The following is a 26,635-nucleotide window of genomic DNA, read 5'->3' on the forward strand; positions in this document are numbered from 1 at the left end:
CTACCAGATACAGGCTAAAAAGTAAAAGCAGATTGATTTTAGTGCTTTAATCATCAGCATCTTAAGACCGATATTTGAATAGAACTTCTAAACCACCAAGAATAGTTACAGATTTTAGTCACAACAGGTTGAAACTGAAACTGTGGTTAGAGTGGACCACTGTGAATTGATATTGGGAGAGAGAGCAAATAATGACTGTTTACAACACTGCATAGAAAGAAATCACTTATGGATGGCTAAACTGCACAACTAAAAAAAAAACTTTACTCATAAAGCTGCATTTCATTCTCTCTCTTTACCGTAAAAAATGTTGCTAGCACTTTTCACATCTATTTTGCACTAACAAAAACGCAACTGTTATGCAAATAGACAAGAAATAAAAGAAACACGTCTGTTGAACTGGCAAGCAAATGGGTCCGATGTGAGTAGATTGCAAAAATAAGTTCACAACAGCACCACAAGGAAAACAAAGACATCCTTGTGTGAATATATTTATTCCGAGAAGTAGTATTCTTGTTAATTTTCAGAGGACACAGAACTCCCTGTGCTTGGGAATGAGAAACTTAATTTGCAGGTCGGAAGCAAAACAAAAACACAAAACTTCAACCATTAGGGTTTCAAGTCATCTAAAGCACAGCATAGAGAAGTAGCTAAAAGCTAAAGCAGCTAGCTGTGATTGTGAATTGGCATAATCCTAATGCTTCCACAATAACATCTATACTCACAACATACAAAAACTATCACATAGCCAACCATTTGCTTGTTTGGATTGTTTCTGCTGTTGCATTCTTGTTTCTGCATAACACATTAGTGGAGATGTCCTATTAAATATGATTTCTCAGGCTAAGAAATACAAGAAAACTTACTTGTCAAGGCATAGTTTGGATTCTCCAACTCCATCCGTTGAAGTTGAGCTCCCAAATACACTTTGATGTCTATGCCTTTCGCAGAAGAGGTGGAGTTAAAGAACCTGGATGGGATTTTTGAAGCGATGTCTGGCTCATCAGTCCCAAACCCCAGGTTATAAAGGATTTCCTCTGGATCCTCTTCATAAAGGTCCAATAATTCTGAAACACTTGGGGGGGGGGGAGGGGGGGGGCATTTAGACACAACAGTGAGCTCAGCATGTGTCCAGAAATCTACAGACATACTTTATCTTTTTTACCCCCATCAGTAATACATTTCCTTGTTTTAATACATTTTGTTTTCGGGACATCACTAATATTGGGGGAAAAAATGCCTTCATTGCATCTCCAAGTCTCTACCAAACGTCTTACCTGGAATATGTGGTACTACTTTTCCCAGAGCCAGTGGAGTTCATACTTCTGCCTTTCTGATGAAATTGAGTCCTTTTGTCTTTGGCCAGCATTCCAAAGCTACAGTAGAAAGTCAAAATATTAACAACAACATCACAGTATGAAGATATGCATATGTGAATGAGAACTGCGGTGGACTGCAATTAAGAAAAGCATATTCCTTACCATGGTGTCTCTCCTTTACTACTGCTGGGATGAAGATGATTGGCTGTTGAGAAAAAAAAATAACAGGACATTTAGAAAGAAAGAACTTGCATGAAATCTTATGTGTACCTGACATTTCTGATGACAAGAGTTAGCTAAATAATGTCATGTTACCTCAGCAAGCCTAACTATAACTGTTCATAGTCATCTAATCCCTACCTTAATACAGTTATTAGCAGAATCTTAAATGTATGCAACTGTTTGACACACTTGCGCTTGCTTAATGTTACATGTGAATATCACTGATTTTGCATCATGTATTTACCGTATATATAGTCTTAAGTACCAAAAAGCAGATATACATGAAAGGTGTTCTTGCATTTTTAAAAGATAAAACCAACTTAATTCACCGGAAATACATCTTGTTTTACTACACAATAGACTCTGGCAGCATTAATGTTTATGGACTGCTGACTCAAGACCAGTGACTAGCGGAAAAGGATAACAGCATTAATCTTGATAAATAGAAATGCAAGTTTCAAAAAATGACAATTATAAACCTTCATCCTGGTTACAAGTCTTAATGTTTAAGTGATTTCTGCAATCACACATTTAAGTGATTGCAGAAAATATACCTGAAAACATGGAAACTAAAATATTTTTAAAAATGATAACGTTATAATGTAAATATACGATCATCACCACCATTAGAGCTATTCAACATAAGGCAAACATGATTACATCTGGTTTAAAATATTTTGTTTTATAAAACTTTATTCAGTAACAGATTTTAAACATATTAAATACTAAGTCACAAATCTGCCAGACAACTACTAAATTAAAATATCCACAGTGCTATACTAGTGCTTTTAATTCTGCTAAGATTTCAAAATTGTTCTCATCAAAGAATGTGAACCGTCATCTTCAAAACATTGAGCAGATCTTTGGTATTCACTAAAACTTACCCTATAAAACTGTAACTTTTTAAAAAATGAAACAATGCAGGCACTCACCAAAAGGGCTCATCTAAAAGATACATATTTTTGTACTTTATTCCTTTTATATTGCTTGTATTTAATATTTCCTATACTGTATATGATTAATAGTTACTCTTTCTGCTGAAAGAATAATCCCTTTTCAGAGGGATAATTGAGAAAATAAAATGGTAAAAAACATGGGGACCTTCATAACCTAAACACAATACATGGAAGGCAAAATTTAGAATTACATTGTGCAGCAAAGACCACTCAACAATCACCCTCAAATGTCTTGTCATACTGTATATCTCTGAGTGGTCTCTGTAAGCATTAAAAACTACAGAGTGGAAACTATTTATATGTGTGATATGTGTCTGATTTGCAAAAAAACCCCAACAACATTACAATAATGCAGCAGAAACTGTAGGTTTTATGAAAAAAATATTTCAATCCATACATTTTCTAACCACTTGATCCATTTCAGGGCTGCAGAGTAGCCAGCAAGCTGGACACCTGGACAGAATGCAAGTTCATCACAGGGCACTCCCAGACAGAAACACATGAAAAACCTAGGGCCACTTTTCCCAGAAACCAATTAACCTAAGAGTATGTTTTTAGACTGTGGGAGGAAACCAGAGCACCCAGAGGAAACCCATGCAAATACTGGGGCAACATACTAACTTCATGTATGTAACACCCCAGGTCGGGGATTGAACCTAAGACCCCCGCGTTGTGAGGCAGCAATGTATACTACTGTGCCACTGTGCTATCCTGACATCCTGAAATCAATGTTTATAACTTTTTTAAAAAGATAGCCGTGAACTTGTATAAGCATGTTAATACATTTCTGTAGAATATTCAAATAATCAGTTACTGTGCTGACATCAACACAAAAGGAGGGCTGAACTAGTCTCAACATGCTTCTGTTTGCATAAAACAGGTCAGCTTGAAAACATTCAGCAGGAGGCCGAGTAATGAATAGGTATCAGACAACCAGAGATTAGTATTCTGTTCATAAAGACTGTTACAACAAACAATCCAAGACAGTAACATACTGACTAAGGCAAGAACTAGCACAAAGCAAAATTATTGCTGGTACAGACAGTTTAAATTAATCATTTAAAATTTAAATTGTTTAAAATAATCAAATACACAAAACTGTAAAAAAGATTAAAAGATAAAACGTACAGTATTTGCATTCATTGCATGTTTAACCTAAATTTCAACAGAGAAGTCATTTTATATTATTATAAAAACACTCAGTAAGAAAAAAAACATTGAATGTATATTGAGTATCGGTTTCTAAGCAATGTCAAATGTGATATCCAAGCAAAAAAATAATAAATGTTATAGTTCTCGATTCTGGAAAAAAGAACCATTTTGGATCTTAGTTTGAGAATTCCCCCCTTTGTACATTTTAACCACCTGAAAGATCCAAAGCAGTTATTTTAACCATAAGTATAGCGCTATTGTCTTCACAAACATGTTCCAAATAAAATCCAAATGGGGATTTCCTTTGCATATGCAAACAAAGATCATAAATGTCTTTATAGATACATAAAAGGGAATGAGTTTATCCACTTCTGAAGTTCTATCATCTGATACATGGAAACAGTGCAGCCATTTTGAAGCACATACAGTTTTTAATTATTTACTACAGTACCTTTTACCCTTATAGGACATCAGAACACGAATATGAAGGTGAAAGGAGAGATATAGTATCTAATCTTACATTTTTTCCTTTGAATCATGGACTAACTTGTTGCAACAGAGGCTGTTCCCAAATATAGAACACAGAAAATAATCTTTGCAGAAACATAAAATTACTGGATATGTTTGTAGCTCTCAGAAGACAAGTATAAAATAGTTCAATTATCCAAAAGATTGTTCTCTGATATAGTAAGGGATCTGTCAAAATATTCTTATTTTCAATAATCAACCCACTTTTATAGTTAAAACACACCACTCACCTTCTGCTCCCAGTGAAAGGTCATCTTCAAAGCTACATCCATTTTTTATTACTCCTGTAAAAAAAATGCAACAGAAACTTTATCTAAAAACACAAAACGAACCTCCCCATATGTCAAAAACTTAAATATTTTAACTGGAGGTTTTCTTCAAATTAGTTGAATTTATTTTGTGTTTCAATTCAAAGAGCTCACCAAACCAATTATGAACAATTCATAAAAAGTAATCCTTACCAGTGCTCGCTTAAGCCTGCATTCTACTAAGCAAAACTTTAAACTTCACTGTCAAAGGTCAAGTTCATTTGCTAACTATTCTTTTAACTATAAATTTCACAAAGGCTCACTCTGCAAATCTTACCTGTGTAATCACTGGCCTGATGACAACCCATGTAGCTTCAGATTAAACAAACAAAATCCGTTCCCCTTGCACTAGGTCATGGTTTTGTATGACAGATCAAAATGCCTTCATAGTATCTGACTCATTTGTTAAACTAGAAATGAATAAATAAAACATTACTAAGCTGATCATTTGCACAAGCTCCGTCTCCGGTCGACTTCAACCACATTCTAAGTTCACTGCGCTGTACATAAGTCAGGAATCCAAAGTTCAGCTGACTTTAAGGTGTGGTAAAGTAGCATTCATCAAATGTCTGTTGTGGGAACAGTTGACCTTAATCCTACCTAGCACACCTACAGACATACTTATATGCTTGTTTCTTGTTGGACCAAAAAGCCCAGTGCAGGTTTGAAGGCACTACAGAAGTTAAACACCAAAAAAAACCAAAAGTCGAACACTGCATTATTGGGTAAGGCCACTTCGAATTGTAGTTTGTACCAACAACCATTTTTATGGGACATAATGCTCATTCTAGCAGAATGTATTGCACTCTGCAACTCACCCTTCAATGGCACATTGTTCTGTTCATCTAGAGAGGCCCCCAGGGGTGTCCTGCAGTCATAAAAGGAAAACTTCAGACCTCTTCATCCTTTAAATCTATTTTTTTTGTGGGTTTATACCATACTTAATGTTCAATGTAGCCTTATCAACAAACATTTTTAAACTATCAACAAACTTTAGTTTAGAAAACTAAAAGTCCAACTAGTGACAAAAATGTGTGACAAAAAAAAGTGCAATAAAAAACAGCGGTCTTTTAATTTGACCTGTCCAACACATGTGAATTGATAGCCTACATGCACCTGTTGGAATTCTAGAATAGTTTCCAATCAGGTGACTGACCATGCCCACATATTCAACCCCCCCCAAAAAAACACTCCCTTTCAGCTACATCTTTATGTCTTCATTTAATTCCAGTTAATTTAAGCAGCCTCTGTAAGACTTTTCATGCTTTTTTAAAATGGGTTAAAGGAAGAGATTGGTACATAAACACAGACTTTTTTAACACCCCAAGAATTTGAAGTTGCAATTTTTTAATCCCCAGATTCCTCCATTAGAGGCTAGCAATCAGTTTTACTGCACATAATTTGTTAGCACAAGATACAAAATGAAGATTTTTTTAACAAAATGCAATGTACTTGTTGATGTGAAGTCAACATGATAAAACATGGAATTCTTGACAAGACAACACAGTGAAGAAACTAATATTTTATCGGCTTATATTATCACCTTCTGATGAGGGGTTAACACTGAAATACATCCATTGCTGATTGTATTCCTAGTATGACTGCTTTACACAGATTTGCTGCTCCAAGATTGGATTCAAAATGATTAGGTTTCTTGATCAAACAGTATATTCTCAAAAAGGTGAAGGCTAACAAGTTAAACCCGACAGCACAGAAGAATGAAAGAGAACTTCATATGTTTAAATATGCATCTTATTTTTGGTCCAGTATGTCCGTTAAATACCAACCAAAATGCTGGTAAAGAATTTTCAGTAGTTTCATCATTTCGGAAGCCACCCCAAAACAGTAAAGGCTATATTATATAAACGCTATTTCTCAACTGTTGAAAGGTTCCAAAGAAAAACTTCCCCGTCTACTTTCAGGGAAGATCAAGAGTGAAAGAAGAAAAAGAAGGAAGGAGACGATAACAAAAGATTTGTTAAATAAAATACATTGGAAGTTGTTGTACATTATTGCTTTTCAGGTTGAGATTGTTTCAAATAAAATAAAACTAAGCACCACCATTTACTTTTTTATTCTTTTACCATGTAATGGTACTTTGATAGAAATTACACATTGTCTAATGGATTATGGAAAACAAACTTCCTGATTTAGCTTAAAAAAACAAATTCTCTCTTTAGATTAGAAACAGTATGCTGGTCATGTTGGTGGCTAGTCGCTATGCTACAGCAATACTAAAATCCAATAATTAACATTTAAGCAGCTCTGCAAAATATCCAAGTAAAGATACAAAAATTCACAATCACAATATAACTGTGATATAAATTCACAATCCATAAAGCACTGAAAAATAACACTCAAGAAGCAAATAATTAAGTGCCTGGACCAAAATTAAAATGACTGAATTCTAAAAATCACCATTAATTGATATTAAAGCTTTCATACAGTATTAAAGTGGAAAAAAATGAATCATTTTAAATGTGAATATAACCGATAATGTAATAAAAGAGACATTAAAACCAATTTAGGGATATTACTGTTGATATATAATACTGCATTATTTTAAAAACCATAACGATGGCAGTATTTCAATTGCACATCACTTCTTCTGCAGAATGTTGAAACAAGATACACTAGAATGCACAGCTGCAAATGATACAATGCATCTCCAGTTTTACCTGCAGTCCTTCAGCCAAATGGCAATTTTCTCATTAGGTATTCTCCCTGAAGAAGAAGACAATATTTCAGAAAAAAAATGACAGTTGTTTGAAGAACAAACAAAACAAATAAGCAGATAACTCACTGGTATGAGAACGTCAATGATGTGTCACAACAAGTTACATTTAAATGACTCAGCTTAAGCACATCTCGGATAAGCTGCACGCACAGAGCTAGGTCAGTCTTGCAGCTTTTCTCCAGACAAAGTAGTCACAGTCACAAACTAGTATTTATGGCATTTCCTCATTTGAAAATAACATGCAATTTAAAACATCTAAGTTGCTTTAATATCCTGCATAGCGGTGGTATTACCTAAGATTTACATCACCGCATCTGCTTGTGAAACAAAACTCCCCTCTACAAAACAAGACAGCCAATAACCAAAAAAAAAAACAACGACAAACTTGTGTGTACCTGGCTCTTCTGCAAGAGGAAGTTTTTCTTCCATGGGCTCCGGGGACTGCTCTACCTCTGCAGAAACATCTACTGACTCCGAGTCCTGCCAGGAGGCTCGGCTCATTGCCCAGGCCTTCCTCTTCATTGTGGCAACTTTCCAGGGATGTAAATTGCCGTCTGCTACAGAGTCTTCCATCGTGACTGCCGTTATCTAAACTTTACCGCTGACCAATGTTCACCTGTTAGGCAATGGGGAGGGAACAAGGCTGATACACCACACAGAAAACAGAAAAAAAAAACTTTTTTTTTTAAGTGCACATTCCTGAAAAAAAAAAAAACCCCACAAATACAAGATAATATGAAGGGTACCTCAAAAGCTTCATCTGGCATATGCCAGATATGGAGCTCTTGCACAGCAACACAGACAGATGCATGATACAGAACCCACATTGTAAATCTCACAGAAGGAGATCAGCAAGGAGGCATGATATGACAGAAAAAAAACAAGTAGAACAGGAAATGTCTGTTTAGTTAAAAGATTACAAGCTGGTGCAAAGTCATTTCCTGTTTTGGATCTACTCTTTTTTCATTTTTAAGGAATAGCAAGACATTTGGAAATAGGACGGATTTATCTTTCAAGTGTGGAATCTCTATTTTGTGGAGCTATTTATAGACATCCCTATTCAAAACAGATACATGTTAAAAAAGACATGGATATGAATATCCTTTTGTACAAAAAAAAAGAGTTCTGCTGGCTTAAACACCTTTATTGCAAGGTCTCTATGCTTTTAGGTTCCCAATGTGTTGTGTTTATTGCAGGTTACAACTGATCAGAACTATAGTCAAGACTGATTGTTCTTCAAGAACAATAAGTCAAAATTGTTGTATCCAGTGTTTATTCAAGAGGTGCAAAGCCAGACAATCTAAATATGGGGTTGGAATCCTTGTGGTTGTATAATTGTCTAAATGGTCATTTGGCATGATAATGGAATTTAGGGATATTTACTTAAACTTAAACTCATGCATCTGTGAGCGTGTTTAAATCTACAAGGATACAGCCATAAGTGAATTTTCACACATTCTTTGATACTGCTTCTACTGGATGTTGTATTCACAAGCTTAATTAAGCTCAATAAACAGTCTTGCATAGCTGAAAGTCTTGTTGAGACTAGCAATGAGAATATCTGAAGAGCGCTGCACTTCTTCCACACTTCTCATTTTGACAGGTATTCTCAATACAGATGGAAAAATTCAGAGAACATTTATGAAAGTCCTGGTACAATACATACACAGACTATTTCATTGTCTGTTACAGCAGATTCCATTAGCACACATTGTTGGACATTACCTAGCTCACTTAGCGATTTAACATTTGAATGCAGTTTTGTCACAAAAAATATATACATTTACAGTAGGTATAAAATTATTGAGGTGTAGTGATGAGATCATTAAAAAGTTACAATAATGCCATCATTCAATTACAAATCCTCCCATCAGATGTTCAAATTAACAGAGAACAGAGCTTTGGAAATCCCCATGGTAACGCATCTGTTTTTTCCTACAGAAATCCTATCTGCACTATACTGTACTTTGTGCTTACATGTACATTTCTACTGCTATGACATTAAAATAACTACCGCTATGACATTAAAGCAGTAGGTTCTATACCACAAGTAATAATAATAATAAAAAACTTTATTTTATATAGCACCTTTAAAGGTAGCTTCTCAAAGCGCTTTACAGGATTACAACAACAATAAATAAGAAGAACACACAAGATAAAACACAATTACAATATATATAGAGGAGACCGTGGAACCAGTTAACTAAAGGCTTTTCTGAAGAAGAGGGTTTTGAGTCTACAATAAGTCCATCATATTGTAACAAAACTAAAAGTTCTACAACATACAGAACACAGAAAAAATAATTTATTTATATTTATGCTTCCATGTAGAGAACCATATCATAAGGCATTTTTTAGATTTCCAATTAAGGGAAGTCAATGGAAGATTGTAAGCATATATTTTTCAGGCTTATAAGTATTCGGGCCAATAATAACTGTAAGAATTGCCCCTCTCCCCTCCCAGTTTTGAAACAGCTTGTGTTCTAACTATTTTTTTTATCATAATTAGACAGAGTAGCCATCACATTTGTGAGTAAACCTGAGTTCCTGGGGTAACACAATGGTAGTCAGTCCCTCAAAACAGGGTTCCTGCATAAATCTCAAAAGTCAACAAGACATTTGTCAATTCTTTGAAAATGTAAGCTTCCATTGTCTAAGGGAAGTAGTGCACTGATTGGCTTAAATTTGACAGCGTTAATCACACTAAAACCTGCATCAGAGTTGCACCATATATTGTATGTTGCAACAAGCTTTTTTTACACCCATGACAGGTAATCATCCACTTCATATTGTGTGCTCTGTACAATTCCTTTTTTTACCTCAAAAAGTGCTTCGACTCCAAACCTGGCAGATATGGAATAGACAATGGGATTACAATATGACAGAACAGGATTCCGGAGAACACCAGAATTGACACCTGACAACTGTTTTTTCCATTATCAATGCGTCTCCTGTACCACAAATTGTTCCTATGTAAATACCATTAGCTTCAAACTTAGTTGATATAATTTTTGTGAAATAAAATCTACAGCAATGCAATTTATGTCCATACTAGATCAGCAACTGCTTGGCACTATGTCATCTGTAATGCAAGGCAGTCTTACACAAACATTGTTGGCCAATTAACTCCCAACTAAGCTAGCTGGGATTTCGTAACAGCATACAGTTTTCCAAAGTAAGTTATTTTAATATTCATTCTTGTATGAATTGCTGAATTATCTTCTTGGAAATGAGAAAGCATTTTCTGACATCCGTTTATTATTAGCTTTCCTAAGAAGACTGTACATTATCCCATACTTTTCCTAAATATTGTGCAAATACTGATCTTCCTCCAAATAAAGAATAATGAATTTTATATGTATTATTCAAATATGTTTTTTTCTATGCATATTTAATGATTTCCAAGGAGTAACAGGGTAAGAGAAGTATTATATTTGAAAATGTTTAAGAACAAAAAACTCATTTTCAACAAGTATCACCCTTTAGCAATGATGTGGCATGATATTAATCATCAAAAGTAAGTAAGTGTTCCACTACAGAATTCATATGATACAATGTTTGACCTGAAGGAAGAATGAACATGGATAAATAATAACAGTAGCTACTTCCTGAAACAATTCTGCACGCATTTTGCAACCCAGTTTCAGACACTGAGGCACCTGAGGTTTTAAGAAACCAATACCTTTCTTAAACTGCCACAGCCTGAAGAGCAAGTACTGCTTTTCCATGTCTGCTCCAGACAGAATCTTTATTGAAAGCAAAAAAGCACAATTCTGGCAGTGGTCGATGTTGCGTTCATCTGTGTTAAATCACATCATCATCCGGCAGAAACTGTAACCTTCTTACGAGAGCACCAAAATGTAATTCTGACAACTATTTTGCGACATACAGTAAAGCTGTCAAAACCTTTCACATCTTGGAATAATGAGTAATTTGAATCATTTATTTCCATAATAATCATGAAAAAAATCACAATTTTACAGACTGTCAAGTGTAATTTCTGCAATTGTTTGTTTTCCCGATACAGAAATGCAAAGTGCTGGTTGCACAGACATACTTCATAAACCTCCCGAAGTACTTTGCATTGGTGCCCATGAGGAAGAAAGAGCAGACCACAGTATTTGAGACTTTCGATATTACAACAAATACCCCTAAACCCATCACACAGCTGACAGTTTGAGAAGGAACAGCCATGGCTGTTCTTATTGCATTCTGCAAACCAGAAAATATCTGAATGAACATAAAGGTCTTGAGCGCACACCCAAACATCATAAAACAGGTTCACTCGAGCACTAATATGTACTAGTATGACTGTTAATAACAGGAATAGAAAATGTTTGCAAGAGAGTCGGTCGCAAAAGTTATTTTGTTACAGGGAAGTTTCAATCGCAGGCTTCTTCAATGAAACCAGTTATTTTAAAGATGCATCAGAATTACTGTTCCCCATTATTCCAAAAGATTATCACAATAACAGTATTATATCAACACAATCTAAACACTGGATGGAATCTCAGGCTTTTGTCCTGCAATTTACAATTTCAGACAAATTGGAAGAGGGCATCGTCAGCTACAATGTTTAATTGTCAGGTAAACACACAGCACGTACAGTATCTACTTAGAGATATTCTGACCAATGATTAGTTGAAATTGTATCAGTTAAGTGTAGAAAGTAAGTTAGTTGGCAGTCTGATTTCAATTTTCAGAAACGTTCACACCAGATTAACAAAAGTACAGATCTTGGCATTATGTCTGTTTTTAAGGAATTAGACTGAACTAATACTAAGTCCATGTGAACTAAGAAACAAAGCTAAACAATCTGTTTCAACTTGGCAGCATACCCATTTAAGTACAGACAATATATACAGAAGTGCACATGTTCATTTCCATTTTAGACATTGGACTTGTTGCAGCTACTATAAACACCAATGTCAGAGGTGCATATTATACTTTAAAAGGGTACAGCATTGAAGAGGAACAGCATGAAACTAAAAATTGAAATTGATGAGAGCATTGCTTTCATCTGGATAATTTAAGCAAGACACTTTGTCACCCTCTCCTCTTCCCTTTCTCACTTAGTAGAACAGAAAATCTACAGTGTATATAACACTGGTCTAAATGCTTAGGATACCACTTACCAAAGTTTTCAAAATAAGAAATAAGCAAGTAAGCAATTTACACTTTCGTGTCCTCAATTAGAAGGCAAACTTTTATTGAGTCACTTCTGCTGTGCAATAAATTCAGAGGGATATAGGGCACAGACATACTGTACATCATCCGAGTGCTCCACCATTCTGGCTATTTCATTCAGCACTCTTCAGTTTAAGAATCTAGTAATAAAACATATTGTATAAATTTCTGCTTTCATTCCCAATGTTCTGTTCTGTTCAAAATGCACCAACCAGGGACACACCCCAGATGGGAGGATAGTCTATCACATAGATACACACACTCACACAAGGGGCAATTAACCTACCAGTAAATCTGTGGACTATGGAGGAACCCAAACACCTGGAAACCCATGTTTGCATGTTCTGTCTATGTTTACTCCATTCATAAAGCATCCCAGGACCCCAAAGCTGCAAGGCAGCAATGATAATCACTGCATCACTGTACGGAAGCCTGTTTCTGCCAGGGACTAAAAAAAAAAAAAAACACTTCATATTTCGCAATTGTGACTTAAAATCTCAGAATTGTGACTTTTTATCTCGCATTTGCGACTTCGAAATAGCCCACATTTTATTGTCTTTCCTTTTGTCATTGTAACAGTTTCGGGTTCTAGGGCTTGTGCCCTCGCCACTCCCACCCTAGTTTGTGCTTCACTGCATTGGCTCGAGCCCAGCTTGCCAGCTGAGCTAAAGAAGACCCCGCTGGCCAACATCCCTGTTATGCGCAGGGGAGGGCAGTGCCATCACCACACTGCAACCAGATCAGACAACCTCTATGGCGACACAATATTCATGAATTGTACAGGATCATAGGATCTGTAGGCCTGAAGACTTGTGCTGTACAGTGCCCTGATAAAAAAAAAATCAAATAACACTAATTTTTAGGGAATCCCATTTCCGCCAGGGAAGCTTCCATCGTACCCAGATGGAATAGTGGATGGTGGGCTTTTTTAAAACGTTTCTATTTAAACACCAGAAATACAAAAAAGGAGACAAAATATCAAAAAGATACAGAAATAGACTCTTCCCATCCAGAGGAATTCACAATTATAAAAGCTGAAACTTATACTTTTTACATATTTCCATTGTATGTCTTGCCTTTTGATTCTTTAAATTTCTAATAGAATTTAAGTAAAAAAAGAATTGTACTTTAAAAGCATTAATAGAGGAAGCAGTATTAGACCATTTACTTTTGTGGATGAAGTATTTTGCCAAAATAATTAACAGATTAATAATAAGAACATATTCTTTACCTAAATCAGATCTAAATATAAAAATAAATTTAAAGATTTTGAAATTTTATCACATTTACTTTTAAATGTTTAACAATAACATTTTGCAAATCTATCCAAAATAATTTTGGTACAATTCCTTTTTTACTTGAAAAAGAAGGTCTTCTTTAGCTCCGCTGGCAAGACCTGGGTTCGAGCCAACGCAGTGAGGCACAAACTAGGGTGGGAGCGGCGAGGGCACAGGCCCCGGAACCCGAATCCATTACAATAACAAAAGGACAGACAATAAAATGTGGGCTATTTTGAAGTCGCAAATGTGAGATAAAAAGTCACAATTGCGAGTTTTTAAGCCTTACCATAGTGTGGGTTTTTTTTTACTCCCTGGCAGAAACGTGCTTTGTGTGTGGCACAGTGATATGGAAGCCCAATACATTAAATAAATTATGAAAAATTAAATCTTACAGTAAAACACAACCAAGACCTTGTCAAGAACATAAGCTTAATGTACAACAACTGCAGCAGGTTCTATCCTTTAAGATAAATATAAAGCAGCAGTGATAATTAAATACTTCTTACTTCCAGAGATTAAAATAAGGCAGATATCCATTGCTTCAGGTGACACAAAGGCTTGCCAACACTTGTGCCTTAATAGTAAACGTCAAAGGAAACTCACAGTTGTGTTCTGAAACACTATTGCTGACACTTTTTTCTGTATGAGATAATTCTATTTTAACTCTCTCTTTCCACAAGGATTCATAAAAAAAAACAAAGAGAGAAACACACTAGCAACAGTGTCCAAGGAAAACAAACCTGGGTGTCAAAGCTACAGAAAGCAGTTTATAGTCATATACCTGTAATTCATTTCTCATTTCTCCACTCCTTCCTAATCCAATACAACTTTGGCTACAGCACTATGATTCCTGTGATGTTGTCCTGAGAACACAAGCTTCCAACACTTTATATAAAAGTTTATTTTAAAAATATTTTACATTTCTTAAATAAATGGTCTAGATTTAAACAATAGTAGTGTGGGAAATAATAGCACCATGACTTAAAAAAAATAAATATCAATGAATAGTATGCTAAGGAATCTCCAATGAAACATTAACCCCTAAATTTAGCTCCAGCATCCTTTTTGGCTTCCAGATGTTTTTAAAATTTGCCTATAAAGAAGCTGGCAGGAAGGCCTGGATATTAACCTAATGATCTGAAACAGACTAATTCTCAGAGAAGTGGGCGTCTTAATAAAATACTGAGATATAAGCAACAATAGCAGAAGGGATTCTTTAAAGTAAAATGCATCAATAATTTAAATTAGAAAATATATGATATGCTTTAATACAAAGGTCACTTAAGAAATTCACAAAAGCTTCAAAGTAAGACCAGAGCCTCAACTTAAAGAACTTATTGTAAGAGGTTTCGTTGGAGCTTTGTGCTACACATGCAATCAGTTTTTTTTTTGTTGTTTAGAATGATTAGAGTCATAACAGAAAGCAGGTACTTTGTTGTATTTGAACTTCCAGTGACTTCTGTGCTTATTCAGTATACAATTCAGACTTGGGTGCACTGTTACAATAAGTCTGTGACGCAAGCGCTTTCATTGTAATATTGTTTGCTGAAACTATACCTGGAACCTGTCCAACAGTTCTAAAGCGGGAACACCTATACTTGGCATTGATTTCAACCCATGGGACTTACCAAGTGTGGGCTTAAACTGGGATCGTTCTGATCTTCAGCTGCATATGAGTAGCTACCTTGATATTATTGAACTGTTGGCATAACAACACACTGCTAGCAGGTGCAGAATGGAAATCACACAGTTAGCTTCACTAATTTGCATTTAATTTACATGGCCTTGAGCAACATCTATACCCCTCAAGTAATTCAAAAAGAAGAGAGGGGCTACATGGTGATCTTTGGCAGCATTCGCATTGTAACTGATACTGCCAAAGGATTAAATTCAAAATAATTCCTCAAAAGAAATGGATTCCTAATCTCTTGCTGCATCACAATTTTAAAAGATATCTCTGTGCATTTTGCACTGGAGCGAAACAGACAACTTGAGGACACACTCCTGGAATGTATTCTTGATTAGAGTATATAAATAGCATATTCCCATTTGTAAATGATTTTCTTAAATGTACCAATTTTGCTGATCTGGTTAAAAATATGTTAAATACTTAGCCTTTCTGCTTCTAATCCTTTATACTGTATTAAATTGCACCCTAAAGTCCATAAACTTCTGTAAAAAGGAAGGGATGGCATTTCATATTTACAGTACTTATTTCACCTTGAGAAGTCCTTGAGTGTATTACTTAATTTTGGACTACTTTGGTTATTCATATTACTCCCCATTATGCTTTGATGCCAAAGCTCCCTTTAGCAGTCACCAGAAAACAAAAAGAAAACTTAGTCTTTCTTTACAGATTACAAGATTTAGCTTGCTCTGGTGTTTCCCTTCATGTAAATTACAGTTTGGTCCCTTTATTTCTTATCTGTATGGCAAGTAGTGGAAAAACACTAAAATTAGTACAAAGGTGTTTTCACACGCTTATTTTTCATAATATAGCCCTTTTATCTGGTGGCCTTCCCTTTGCTTTTCTCCAGTGGTCTGACGTGAGAATTCACAGCTCGGTAGATCACATGAAAGACAAGTACATTTGCATGTTCCAGAACCTAAGTTACCAATACAATTTCATTTGTATCGACATGTTCATATGGCAAATGTATGCTTATGGTGCTCCCAGGAGCACAGAGTTTCCACCTCATCACTTGTGTAAAATACTGAATGTAAATGACAGAACAATTAACCTGGCCTCTTTCCTCTAAACCTATCTATTAGGATCCTCACCTAACAACTGGCAGTTAGTGCAAGTGACGTGAAGAGTGTGCTGGGCAGGTTTGTTCTCCTTTTCAATGAATGATTCTGAATTTGTAACCATCATCATTCATTTGAGAAGACTGTATAATGACACCAGATGTAGTTTGGTATGTGGCCTGCATCTTTCACAGGAGTGAAAGGATAAAGGGTCGTCTTTTTGGAATGTAGAGGGGAGTACATTCTGCAAGTGTAGGAATATTGTTATGAAACGGGAACATTAAAGTGCAGGTGGTTTTTCATGGCAATGAAGGAGAAAGTAATAGACATTAATTAGTTACACTTGATCAATCTGCATATAACTATGAAGCCCTCCTCTCAAACAGAGAATCTTCATCTCTCACCGACATACATTTGCCACAAAACACAACACCATGTGCAGTGGTTGAACCCGTTTCCCTACAGCAAAGGATTTGTCCTCCATTCAGCAAGATGGAGCACGTTTAGCAAGAATCACAGGGTACTGAGCAAGGAGCTTGAAAGATCAGGTACAGTATCTATGGTGCTGTATGTAGTATGGCAACAGTCTTGGCTCACTTGTCTAAAAAATTCCTGTTGAAACTCGAGAAGGTGTGACAGCTCGAGTGTCAGCTGTCAAGTTTGGGATCACTGAATTTTGAGAGTGTTAGGGGGTTTGAGATACATGAGGTGTAGCTTTAGGTGCAGGGGTTAGTAGTATTAAAATACTTAACATTAGGCTGAAGCAGTACTTTTAGGATGCTAAGAATGAATTTGCAGTTTATGGTGTTGAATAGAGGTTTGATGAGGCAGAGCAGCAACTAAAAGCAGGTTTGACTACATTGATACAGGTACACATTTTCTGTAGCAATTGGACAGTGGAAGAGACTCTGGAGGTTGCTGGTGAGGGTTTTGGGTGAGGGCAGGAGCAGGTTTCTAAAGAAAAATTGGATTATGTTAATAGTTGTGTAACTATGAACCTGGACTAGAACAGTACACATTTTCTACAAATGATTTCTGGTTATTACTGGCCACACCTCATAGGAAAGTGTCTACCATGAATCTCTTGGGCATGATGGGCACTCTTTGAAGCTCTCGCTTTGCTTTCCCATTTTGACATTTGGGATTCAGAAGAGGCAGGCACCTTCTTAAATATTATTTCCAGAAGTAGATATCAATGCTTTATTTCTTCACAATGCTTCAAGACAATTGGTGGTTATGCAACAGATGTATCTAACAGATTTACTGGGACTACTTAATCTCCATGGTATGGTATCAAAATAAACCACTTACAGCTACAACAAATTCATAATGTTAATGAGGAAAATTACATGTTTTGTAGCATGCACACTGATGTTGTACTGAACAGACACAGGATAAGTAAATCATCAACAGTTTTCTAGATTGTAAGCCATCATGGTGTTTGCTTTGTGATATCTTGCCAGGTTACAAAAACATCACATGGTGATCAACAGTCTTGAATTAGTCCAGCCTCCAGAATACTGATGACACTGCTATTGTTTTGCATTTTATTTTCATGAGACTTAACATCCAACAGATTAAGTCACCTCTCTTTATAAGATGTAATCAAGTTCTTAAGCCAAAAAAAGCAGCTCACCTTAGCCAGCGGGAAACACCTAAGCCAGAAGCTACTTTCCTATGCCTGACAAGTTAGATTACATCAGTGATTTTCACAGGAATCCTGCCCACGCCACGCACTACAGAAAACTGGAGATCTTAAATCGATAAACACAACACATGACTGATGATGATGGTGTACTGAGGAAAGCTTCAGCTTTCTTGGTCACTGGTATGCTTCAGCACATCTGCACAGATCTGATGGATTATATCTGATCAACAAGGCATGGGGAAAAGGATCTAGTTTAAAGTTCAAGAGGGTAGAATTATAATATAATCTGCAGCACTGATGCACAGAGTATGGCAAAAATGTTAACCACAGGAATGAAATATCCAATGATTGGGTAATTAAATGGATATACCTAAGTGCAAACAGCATTATGAGGGGATCCAATTCAAGCGTTCAAAATCGTCAAAGGCACTGATCAAGACGACTCGGAGGTCTTCAGAGTCAGTGAAACACAAACTAAATGACAAATATAAACCAAGGGGAAGTGTGTTTAAAACTGAGAGCAGAGTGCATTTCTTTACATAAAAGGTTATGGGAATTCAGAACAAGCTTCCCTCATGTTGTCAAAGCTCATACCCTGACTTCTATTAAGACACAGATGGATGAGATCCTTAGAGCTATAAGCTACTAATAACCAAATCAAGGAGATGGACTGAAAGGCTTCCTCTTATTGTCAATATTATGTGTAGAGCCTACTATGTGTTTGGCAAAGTGACTTACAATGCTGCCAACATGCTAAAGGCATTCATCACACTCCCATCACTGGCTCTTCATCACCGTCTTGAAGATTAAGATAAGACGTTTTATATTGAAGTGGTGAGTGATGACCTCAATTATTTTTCACTGAAGTATACAATAGCCATCTTAATAGCTGGCTGGAAAAGCAGAGGTCAATTTTGAAAGTTCCCATGTCCCATACGATCTCAAAACACAAACTTTGTGTATAGTTTACCAATCAAATTTAAACTCTGCAGAAGTCACAGACCATATCCTGAGCAATCAGTTAATCTGAAATTCACTTGACTGAACTAGAGCCCAACCAGTGTAATTCACTCCAGCTCAGATACCTAACTGAAGAAAATGACTGCAGAACCTTTTCTCTTCACTTCAAAATCTCTGATGCTTGAACACGGTTTTTGAATCAAACTGTATCAGGGTTACCACAGCACAAGGAAAATCGTACATTCAGTTTGCACTGCTTAATTCAGGAAAATCACTTATTTTCTCCTGCATTTTGTAGAGTAATGCAAACCTCTTCTCAGATGAAAATATTGCACAGGCGTGATGTGGATCTAGGGACACAAGATTGTCCACCTGTGTTAAAGAAGCTTTACACTGAATAACCAGTCTTTTAAGACAATTAAGGGTACCAATTCTTTTTAAACTAACATTGTAGACTGCTTTCAAAAGTAACATTACCAGGGCTGCAGTTGAGACATAAGCAATATGTCATTTTTAAATAAACTACATTTTTAGTAGTGGTTCTACTCTTAAGAGATTAGGGAATGTTTCCGCTACAATTTAAACAAAACCAAGCATGGATACTGGAGCAATAAATGTCTGTACAAAATGCTGTCTGAATCATATGCATGAGAATAACTGGAGTCTCTGTAACCTTCTATTTTTGCAATTACATTATTTCTGATTATTTCTTTGCAGAAAGAGTTCATAATTATTTACTATCAAAAACACTGCAGATCAAAACCAGGACCTGGGAAATACTGGTGGTAAAAACAATGATCTAGCTATTAAGAAAAAAGCACACATATAAACACATATTCATGGGGTTCTGACTAGGAGCAGGAGAAGAAGCAGTTATATTAGTAGTAGGTTAATAGTTTAACCTTAGTATACAGCTTACACAGGAAACTATCAGGTCAGAAAACGAATCTTCAGAAAAAAACAGCCTAATTACATACATTTTAAGAATAGAACAACAACACAGATAACATTGCATTCTTTTTATTTGAAAATATCAACATTTTGGCATAAACATGCCTTCATCATGATATGCACATTTGGCTAGACAGAAATATTATTAATCAAGCATTCCATGCAAGGGCAATTACACTGCATTTTTTTTTAATCTGGGAATATAGTAATTGATCTGGCACAAAACACATTTATTAATACATAAAACCTGCATATTTTTAACAAGTTGTATGTAGACAGTATGCAATATGTTATAGAACAGTCAAATTGCAATTCATCTAATTCGTTTTAATGTTTTCAAAATATAATTCTTTAGAAAACGTTTTAGAAAATATAAAAATCTTTATCAATTCCACTTTTAAAGACATCTTGAAATCTAATTTTGTTTAATCCATAAGGTGTTTACAAGTTAGAAAGAAATATCCAGAATGAATCCCTCATTGAATGTAGCCTATACTGTTAATGTCATCAGCTTGCCTACAAATGTGGACTTTTTCAAAACCCCCATATCTGAGACAGGAAATCACATGATCAACCTCAACAAAATGGGCGGCTGCTGGACTGGTTAAATTATGACACCTATTTGAACTACAATGTTCAGATATTGTGTTTGAACTGACTGCTGCAGTACATGAGATAAGTCCTTTTATGCAAATATTTTTACCTTAAGAGGGCGTTTAAAGGTAGTGTTTCACAGTGCTGTTACCCTGTGCACAAGACCCACAAATGTAATTACCATCAAGTAGAGATTTCAAACAATGCTTAATCTGGTGAAGGCAGACAATCTGCTTTAACAAAATAATCTTTTAAATTCTGCCCCCATTAGAAAACAATTCAGCCTGAAATACCGCTTGATTATCCGACTATAAATGTAGCAATGTTTATCCAGTATCATATTAAGCCCTTCAGAGCATTTAGTAGATCTAGTACTGACGATTTCCTACTTAAGTTTTATTTGTAAAACGTCTCATGCAGTTTTTTTTAGACTGTTTTGATTTGCAAATTGAATAATCATGCCCGTGAATCCCTTTAGGCCAAATCTTTCATTTCCAAGGAATTACATTTTGAGTCATATTTATTTCTGCAAAGTTGTTTCACTGTCCGGGTATATAGTTAGCTGTTTTATGGTATAGGATGAAACCAGCACTTAATGAAGTGTTGCAATCAGATGTTTTCTTGCACAGGTCTGTATACAGCATATTCTTCTCTTTGAATATCCATAAATCCACTACATTGATTCTCTACAAATTATATTCCATAGTAAATTTCATTAACTTCAAAAGAGAATTTTATAAAAAGGTCTTGAAAAATTCATTAGTGAACACTGCCCTCCCCCCAAATACCATCTGTAAAGGTCGTCAATGTACAGTATAATATTAGAAAGAAAAGTATTTATGTCCAAATCATGTATCAATTTCTCTTTCCAAAAACCCATTTAAAGACTGGCACAGTATGGTTCCATAGATTACATTTCCTGACTACCAACTCCCCTGCTTTATCAAAATCTAATAAAAGTTACAGTCCTTATTACTCTTCAGCTAACCAGAAGGTCATGGTAAAACCTAAAATTGGTGAGCTTTTCTATACACGTTAATGCAGGATGCCAAAGTAAACATCTAAAAGCTAAGACCGACTACAACTTAACTGAGCACAGCCAACACTCTGATGGAAAGTGGTATAAAAACTGTACCAGCCATTTTAGGAAATCAGAAAGATATTATCCAGATGACACCACCATAACAACATAGAATGAACCCAATCGCTCTGGATGTGCACTGGTTTGAAGATACAGTCATACAAGGCAAATATCTAACTTGTGCTGCCTTAACACCAGTGTATTCAGCAGCTGGTTCTTTTCATCTCCCGGAGGACTAACCTCAGGCCAGAGAGGCATCCAAGATGTGACGATAAAAGGATCTGAGAGCATTCAGCTGTTGAATCACAAGGATGCAGACAAGGATACAGATTGCAACAGTACACGTCTCCTTGCCTTCTGGGTGGGTAGCTCCGTTTCAAACACAAACTGAAGCCAGATAAAACTTAGATTTCTTTGTTGGAGGGCAACGGCAGCTCTTTTCCGGCTGTGTACTTTTCAGTTTACTGTTGCAGTTTTCTGGCACAAACATTGCAGTCACGGTAGTTCCTTACAAGATAATTCATGATAGAGGCAGAAAGCGTATTTTTACTAGGTTAAGAACACCACACAAGGACAAATAGAATGTCAGAAGCATACTGAAGGATAAGGTACACAGGAATTTGTGCATGGGGAGGTATAAAAATATGTTCCTGTATTCACACAAATTAAAATGGCCTTTCCTTTTTGAACCTTAGGGCCAACACGTATCATATACTGCAGCCTAAAGATGTTCCACCCTCTCTAAAGAAATCCTTCCAGCCATCACCACACACTGCACTTGATTGGTTGTGCACAGTGGCAATAAGTCCTGTTTAACAGGATCTTGATATTTCAGATGTTTCTCCTGTAATTAAAATAAATTATTGCTCTCATAAACAATGATTTTTTTTTTTATATTTCCTTTGAACAACCAATAACCCTTACAATTAAACCATGGCCATCGCAGTTCCTACACACACTACATCAACATCTACAGATTTCATTAAAGCAGAAAAATAATATATGAATAAAATACTTATTAAAGGTAAGAAATGTTAAGTAAATGAAAATTATTTTCAAATGGAAGAGAGGAATGGAGGAAATGGTTATGTACATATTTAGGGAAAAGGTCATAAATTAGATTTAAGGGACTAAAGAATAAATGCCATTTTACTACAAAACAAAAACAAACCTTGTACTGTAGGTCTTCTGGTAGTTTCTGAGAGACAAACTTCCCATTATGTTTACATGAATAAGCCTTATTCATTAACCTGAAAACAAACTTGTTTCTTTTAGTACAGACCCATCTTTTTTTTTTCTTCCCCACTTAAGTCCTTATTGTTGGTGGGACAGTGGTTTGCATTGCAAACAAGGGCCCCAGAGCTACAAGGCAGAAAACTTTCTCATGTTCTTAAAAATGGAAAAATCTAGTGACGATACATTAACCCATAAAAATTGAATCATATTATTATGACTCCTCAATCAGTGCTTCATCGATTTCATTTTTAAGACCAACGGAAAAGAAACAAAAAAGACTCCATAAGAGTTATTTTGTGAAACTTTAAAGTACACTTTACTTGAACAAAGTCTATGCATAACTTAAGAAGTAGAATCAAAACTTCTGTCAATCATTAACCTGCAAAGGAATCAACTTAGAAGTTTGTCCCATATGGGAAGCGTAGGCTAAGAAAATAACAGGGTATTGATTTAAGATAATTACAGCCTAACCTTTAAGTTCACCTAATTATATATTTAAATGTCCAATATATAGTTTAGGACCAAAACAATTGTAATATAGCCGTGTAATATACAATTTCAAACAGATTTCCATTTACATGATTCATTGACATATAAAGAATTACACCCTTTTCTGAGTTTTGAGACAAAAAAATCTAAACAAAAAACACCTTATATGGGCAACTAATATAGACATAGACAATTCTTCTCTTGAGGAAGTGAAGAACTAATACATAATTATAAGGAAACAGTACAACAATATCCCCTATTTCTCTTATTTTAAGATATTTTGGACAAAGGAGTACCTTTCCATTATATTCAATTCATTCTGAGACAGCACTTAAATGGCTTTTTTCTTTAATAATCTACCATCATCCTTGTAATCTGCCAATTGCTTGCATTAGGAGATCAGTACACACCAATTCCTTATTTAAATAAAATTACAGAGTGTGGGTTCTAAATGATGAAAAGAACCATTATTATTTTTGGTTGTATATAAAAAAGGAAATATACTATATAGCTTATCCACATTAACTACTTTTTTAAAACCCTTAGAGTTTTTCCCTTAGAAAAACCTTTACAAAAAGAAAGATTTACAGTATGGTTTCTAAAGGTACTCCATGCACTGTGGAGTAAATAGATATTTTGTGCACTGAAATGCACCTAACAGAAAATAATCAGGTAAAATTTCAGCACTGTGAAACTCAACCTCTAAAACTAAACCATAATTACAACAGAACAATTCTAAGCCTATTGCACATCTTCAAAAAAATCTACGTGTCTGACCATATCAGGAATTAAGCTTGGTTTTCGTCCCCATCTAGACATTACAGAGAGATTAAACAGAAAAAAGGTAAGGAAAAAAAGTGTTTCAAACATTCTATTTGGTCTCAGCTTTAGCCGTACCATTGAACAAAATAAGAATATAAATAAACTTTTGCAAACAGAAACTCTGCATGTCAGTAATCTGGAAATAAGAGGAAAACATAGACCACGTTCCAATTCTCCTGTTATGTTTTGTTTCAGGAAAAGAAAAACACTAAAGAGAGCAGAAAGGAAGAGCACCTGAAGACCTTAAAACTAATCTGAATCTTTATAATCCATGTTAAACATAAAATCATAAATCAGTAGGCCTACTAAATGTTCATCAGAGGCTTAGAAGTTGCTTTTGTACTGGCAATGCTCATCATAAACTGTAGTTTTGTATGTAGATTAGAAAATCATGCATTTAATTTCTTAGTCATACTAATTTAGCTGAAGGTATGAATTTTAAGCATGTAATAATGAGTAATAGGTGGGTTGTTTCAGAAATGATATCACCATACTTTCTCACCAAAGCACAGAGAACCTTACGACTTTAAGACTACTAAGTTTATTTTAAAACCAGCAATATTTCAGTTCTATGGGGCTAATACTTTATACTAGCAATGTAAAGAAATTGTGTGCTTTTGTATGAAAGAAACATCTGGGAACTGTCTGTACAGACAACTCTAGAATCGCTTCCCCTCAAAAATTAACTTAGACCTAGAAAATCTCTTGTGGCTTAAGAAAATAGGAACAGTCTGCAGAACCCTAAAAAAGAAAAAAAAAGCCAAGTCAGTTTCCTGTGGTCAGAGCCTCAGGTCATTTCTACATCAGATCTACAGCACTTTATTTTCTTCTCTCATCAGTGTTTCTCCATTCAAGTATACAAAGAAATGGACACTCTTATAATCAAAAATGTCTAGTTTGGGGAAAAATGCTTTTCCCCAGAATATAGGACATGTCATTTTGCATGACAACAGCCTAGGAAAATCCAGGTTTTTCCCAAACATTTGAGTGTAGCAACAAGCTCCAAGCAGTAATGTTGAACTGTCTAAATGTTGCTGTTAGTGAGTGAAGTGGCAGGGTAAACTGTAGTTTACTGCACATCAAAAACCACTGCTTCTTATCATTTATCGATGGTCATTTGCTGTTCCATAATTTCTATCAGTGAACAAGCCTTTATAGCATCAGAATATTTACACAAAACCCAGCAACATGAAACTTTGGTGAAACACTTCCAGATTAAAAATGAGTAAGTATTGAATGTTAATGTTACAAAGCATTCACTGTTTTAGTGGGACAAAATTAAAAGTATATATATGATGATGATTCTAGATCCAGAAACAATGTTAAACGTTATACATATTGGTGAGATCAATTTTCCAATACTGATAATGCAATTCTTACCTAATACTCAATGGTCTTAACAGTACTTTGGCCAAGTGCCAAATTAGTAACTCTTGAAATTTTAAAATCGATATTTCAAACAAAGTAAAATAGCACAAATGAACCACTGACTGCTGTGGAATGTGCTTTTAAAAAATACAAAAGAATAGCTTGACTGGACTTGTACAACATATAGCTAAATTCACACTGCGAGTTTGCCCTTCCCAACTACTGTAAACATCCCTTATAACTTCAACAAATTCACATTTACCAGAAAAAGTGAATGTTTTTTCACAGTTGTGCTGACATTTTATTGAACAAACATTACAGGTAAACTCATTATGCCGATAAAAATTCGTCATCAATAGAGTTGAGGGGGAGGACTGTAAAAGTCACAGGTTAGTCAAAGGTGTGGCCATTATGCTGTAATACAGCATAAGCTTTACACATCTGAAATAGGTTTTGCCTGTTCTTGTGGGATTCTGTCATACTCCTCTCATAGGGCCTGAACAAGCACGCACCTGTTCACTAGTATCTGAACTCTAGATTCCAGACACCATCCAAGCTGATACCATATAAGTGCAAAAGTGCTCAAATTTGGCGAGTAGGGTATCCACTGCATTTCTGTCACATTTGCATCTCACAAGAAAGGCATCTTTATATGACCAGACGAAGGATGATTTTGCATGTAATGTTGTCATATCAGGATAAACTCCAAGTCATATACAGCCATGCAATCAGATGGCCATTAATCACTACAAGTGCAGATCTGCATTAACTAGGCACTACTGCCCACATCATCGCACATCACAATGGACCTCCTCATCCGCTGGTCTAGTGTATCAGCACAGTGGTCTGCGTCATACTTGCCCATGTCCATCAGGGTGTTCTGCATAAAACGTGGATTTGTTGCACAAGAGGACTTTGCTCTACTGCCCAGCTGAGGTCATGTTCCAGCATACCACTGGCATAAATGTCCTGCCTTCTTGATAAGTGGGATACACTCCAAATACATTTAATCAATTTAAAACATCCTTATACTTGATTTTGTTTCTAAA

At 35.6% G+C, this 26,635-nt stretch overlaps 1 protein-coding gene across 3 annotated transcripts in view; it reads right to left on the reverse strand.

The window, feature by feature from the left end:
- itprid2 (ITPR interacting domain containing 2) overlaps nucleotides 1-26,635 on the reverse strand; it is a 50,243-nt gene that overhangs the window by 20,321 nt on the left and 3,287 nt on the right. The window contains exons 1-8 of one of the 3 annotated variants that reach the window (XM_015359013.2): nucleotides 7,969-8,063; nucleotides 7,618-7,838; nucleotides 7,164-7,209; nucleotides 5,304-5,353; nucleotides 4,408-4,461; nucleotides 1,482-1,524; nucleotides 1,278-1,376; nucleotides 867-1,075 (exon numbers count right to left, since the gene is read on the reverse strand). In XM_015359013.2, coding sequence (XP_015214499.1) covers nucleotides 867-1,075; nucleotides 1,278-1,376; nucleotides 1,482-1,524; nucleotides 4,408-4,461; nucleotides 5,304-5,353; nucleotides 7,164-7,209; nucleotides 7,618-7,795 — 679 coding nt within the window. In that variant the 5' untranslated portion in view covers nucleotides 7,796-7,838; nucleotides 7,969-8,063. Of the gene's footprint in view, nucleotides 1-866; nucleotides 1,076-1,277; nucleotides 1,377-1,481; nucleotides 1,525-4,407; nucleotides 4,462-4,762; nucleotides 4,960-5,303; nucleotides 5,354-7,163; nucleotides 7,210-7,617; nucleotides 7,839-7,968; nucleotides 8,064-26,635 lie in introns of those variants that run through there. The other 2 variants (XM_015359012.2, XM_015359014.2) reach the window with 2 other exon arrangements.

Source organism: Lepisosteus oculatus, chromosome 12 (genome assembly GCF_040954835.1).
Source record: "Lepisosteus oculatus isolate fLepOcu1 chromosome 12, fLepOcu1.hap2, whole genome shotgun sequence".
NCBI classification, from domain to species: domain Eukaryota; kingdom Metazoa; phylum Chordata; class Actinopteri; order Semionotiformes; family Lepisosteidae; genus Lepisosteus; species Lepisosteus oculatus.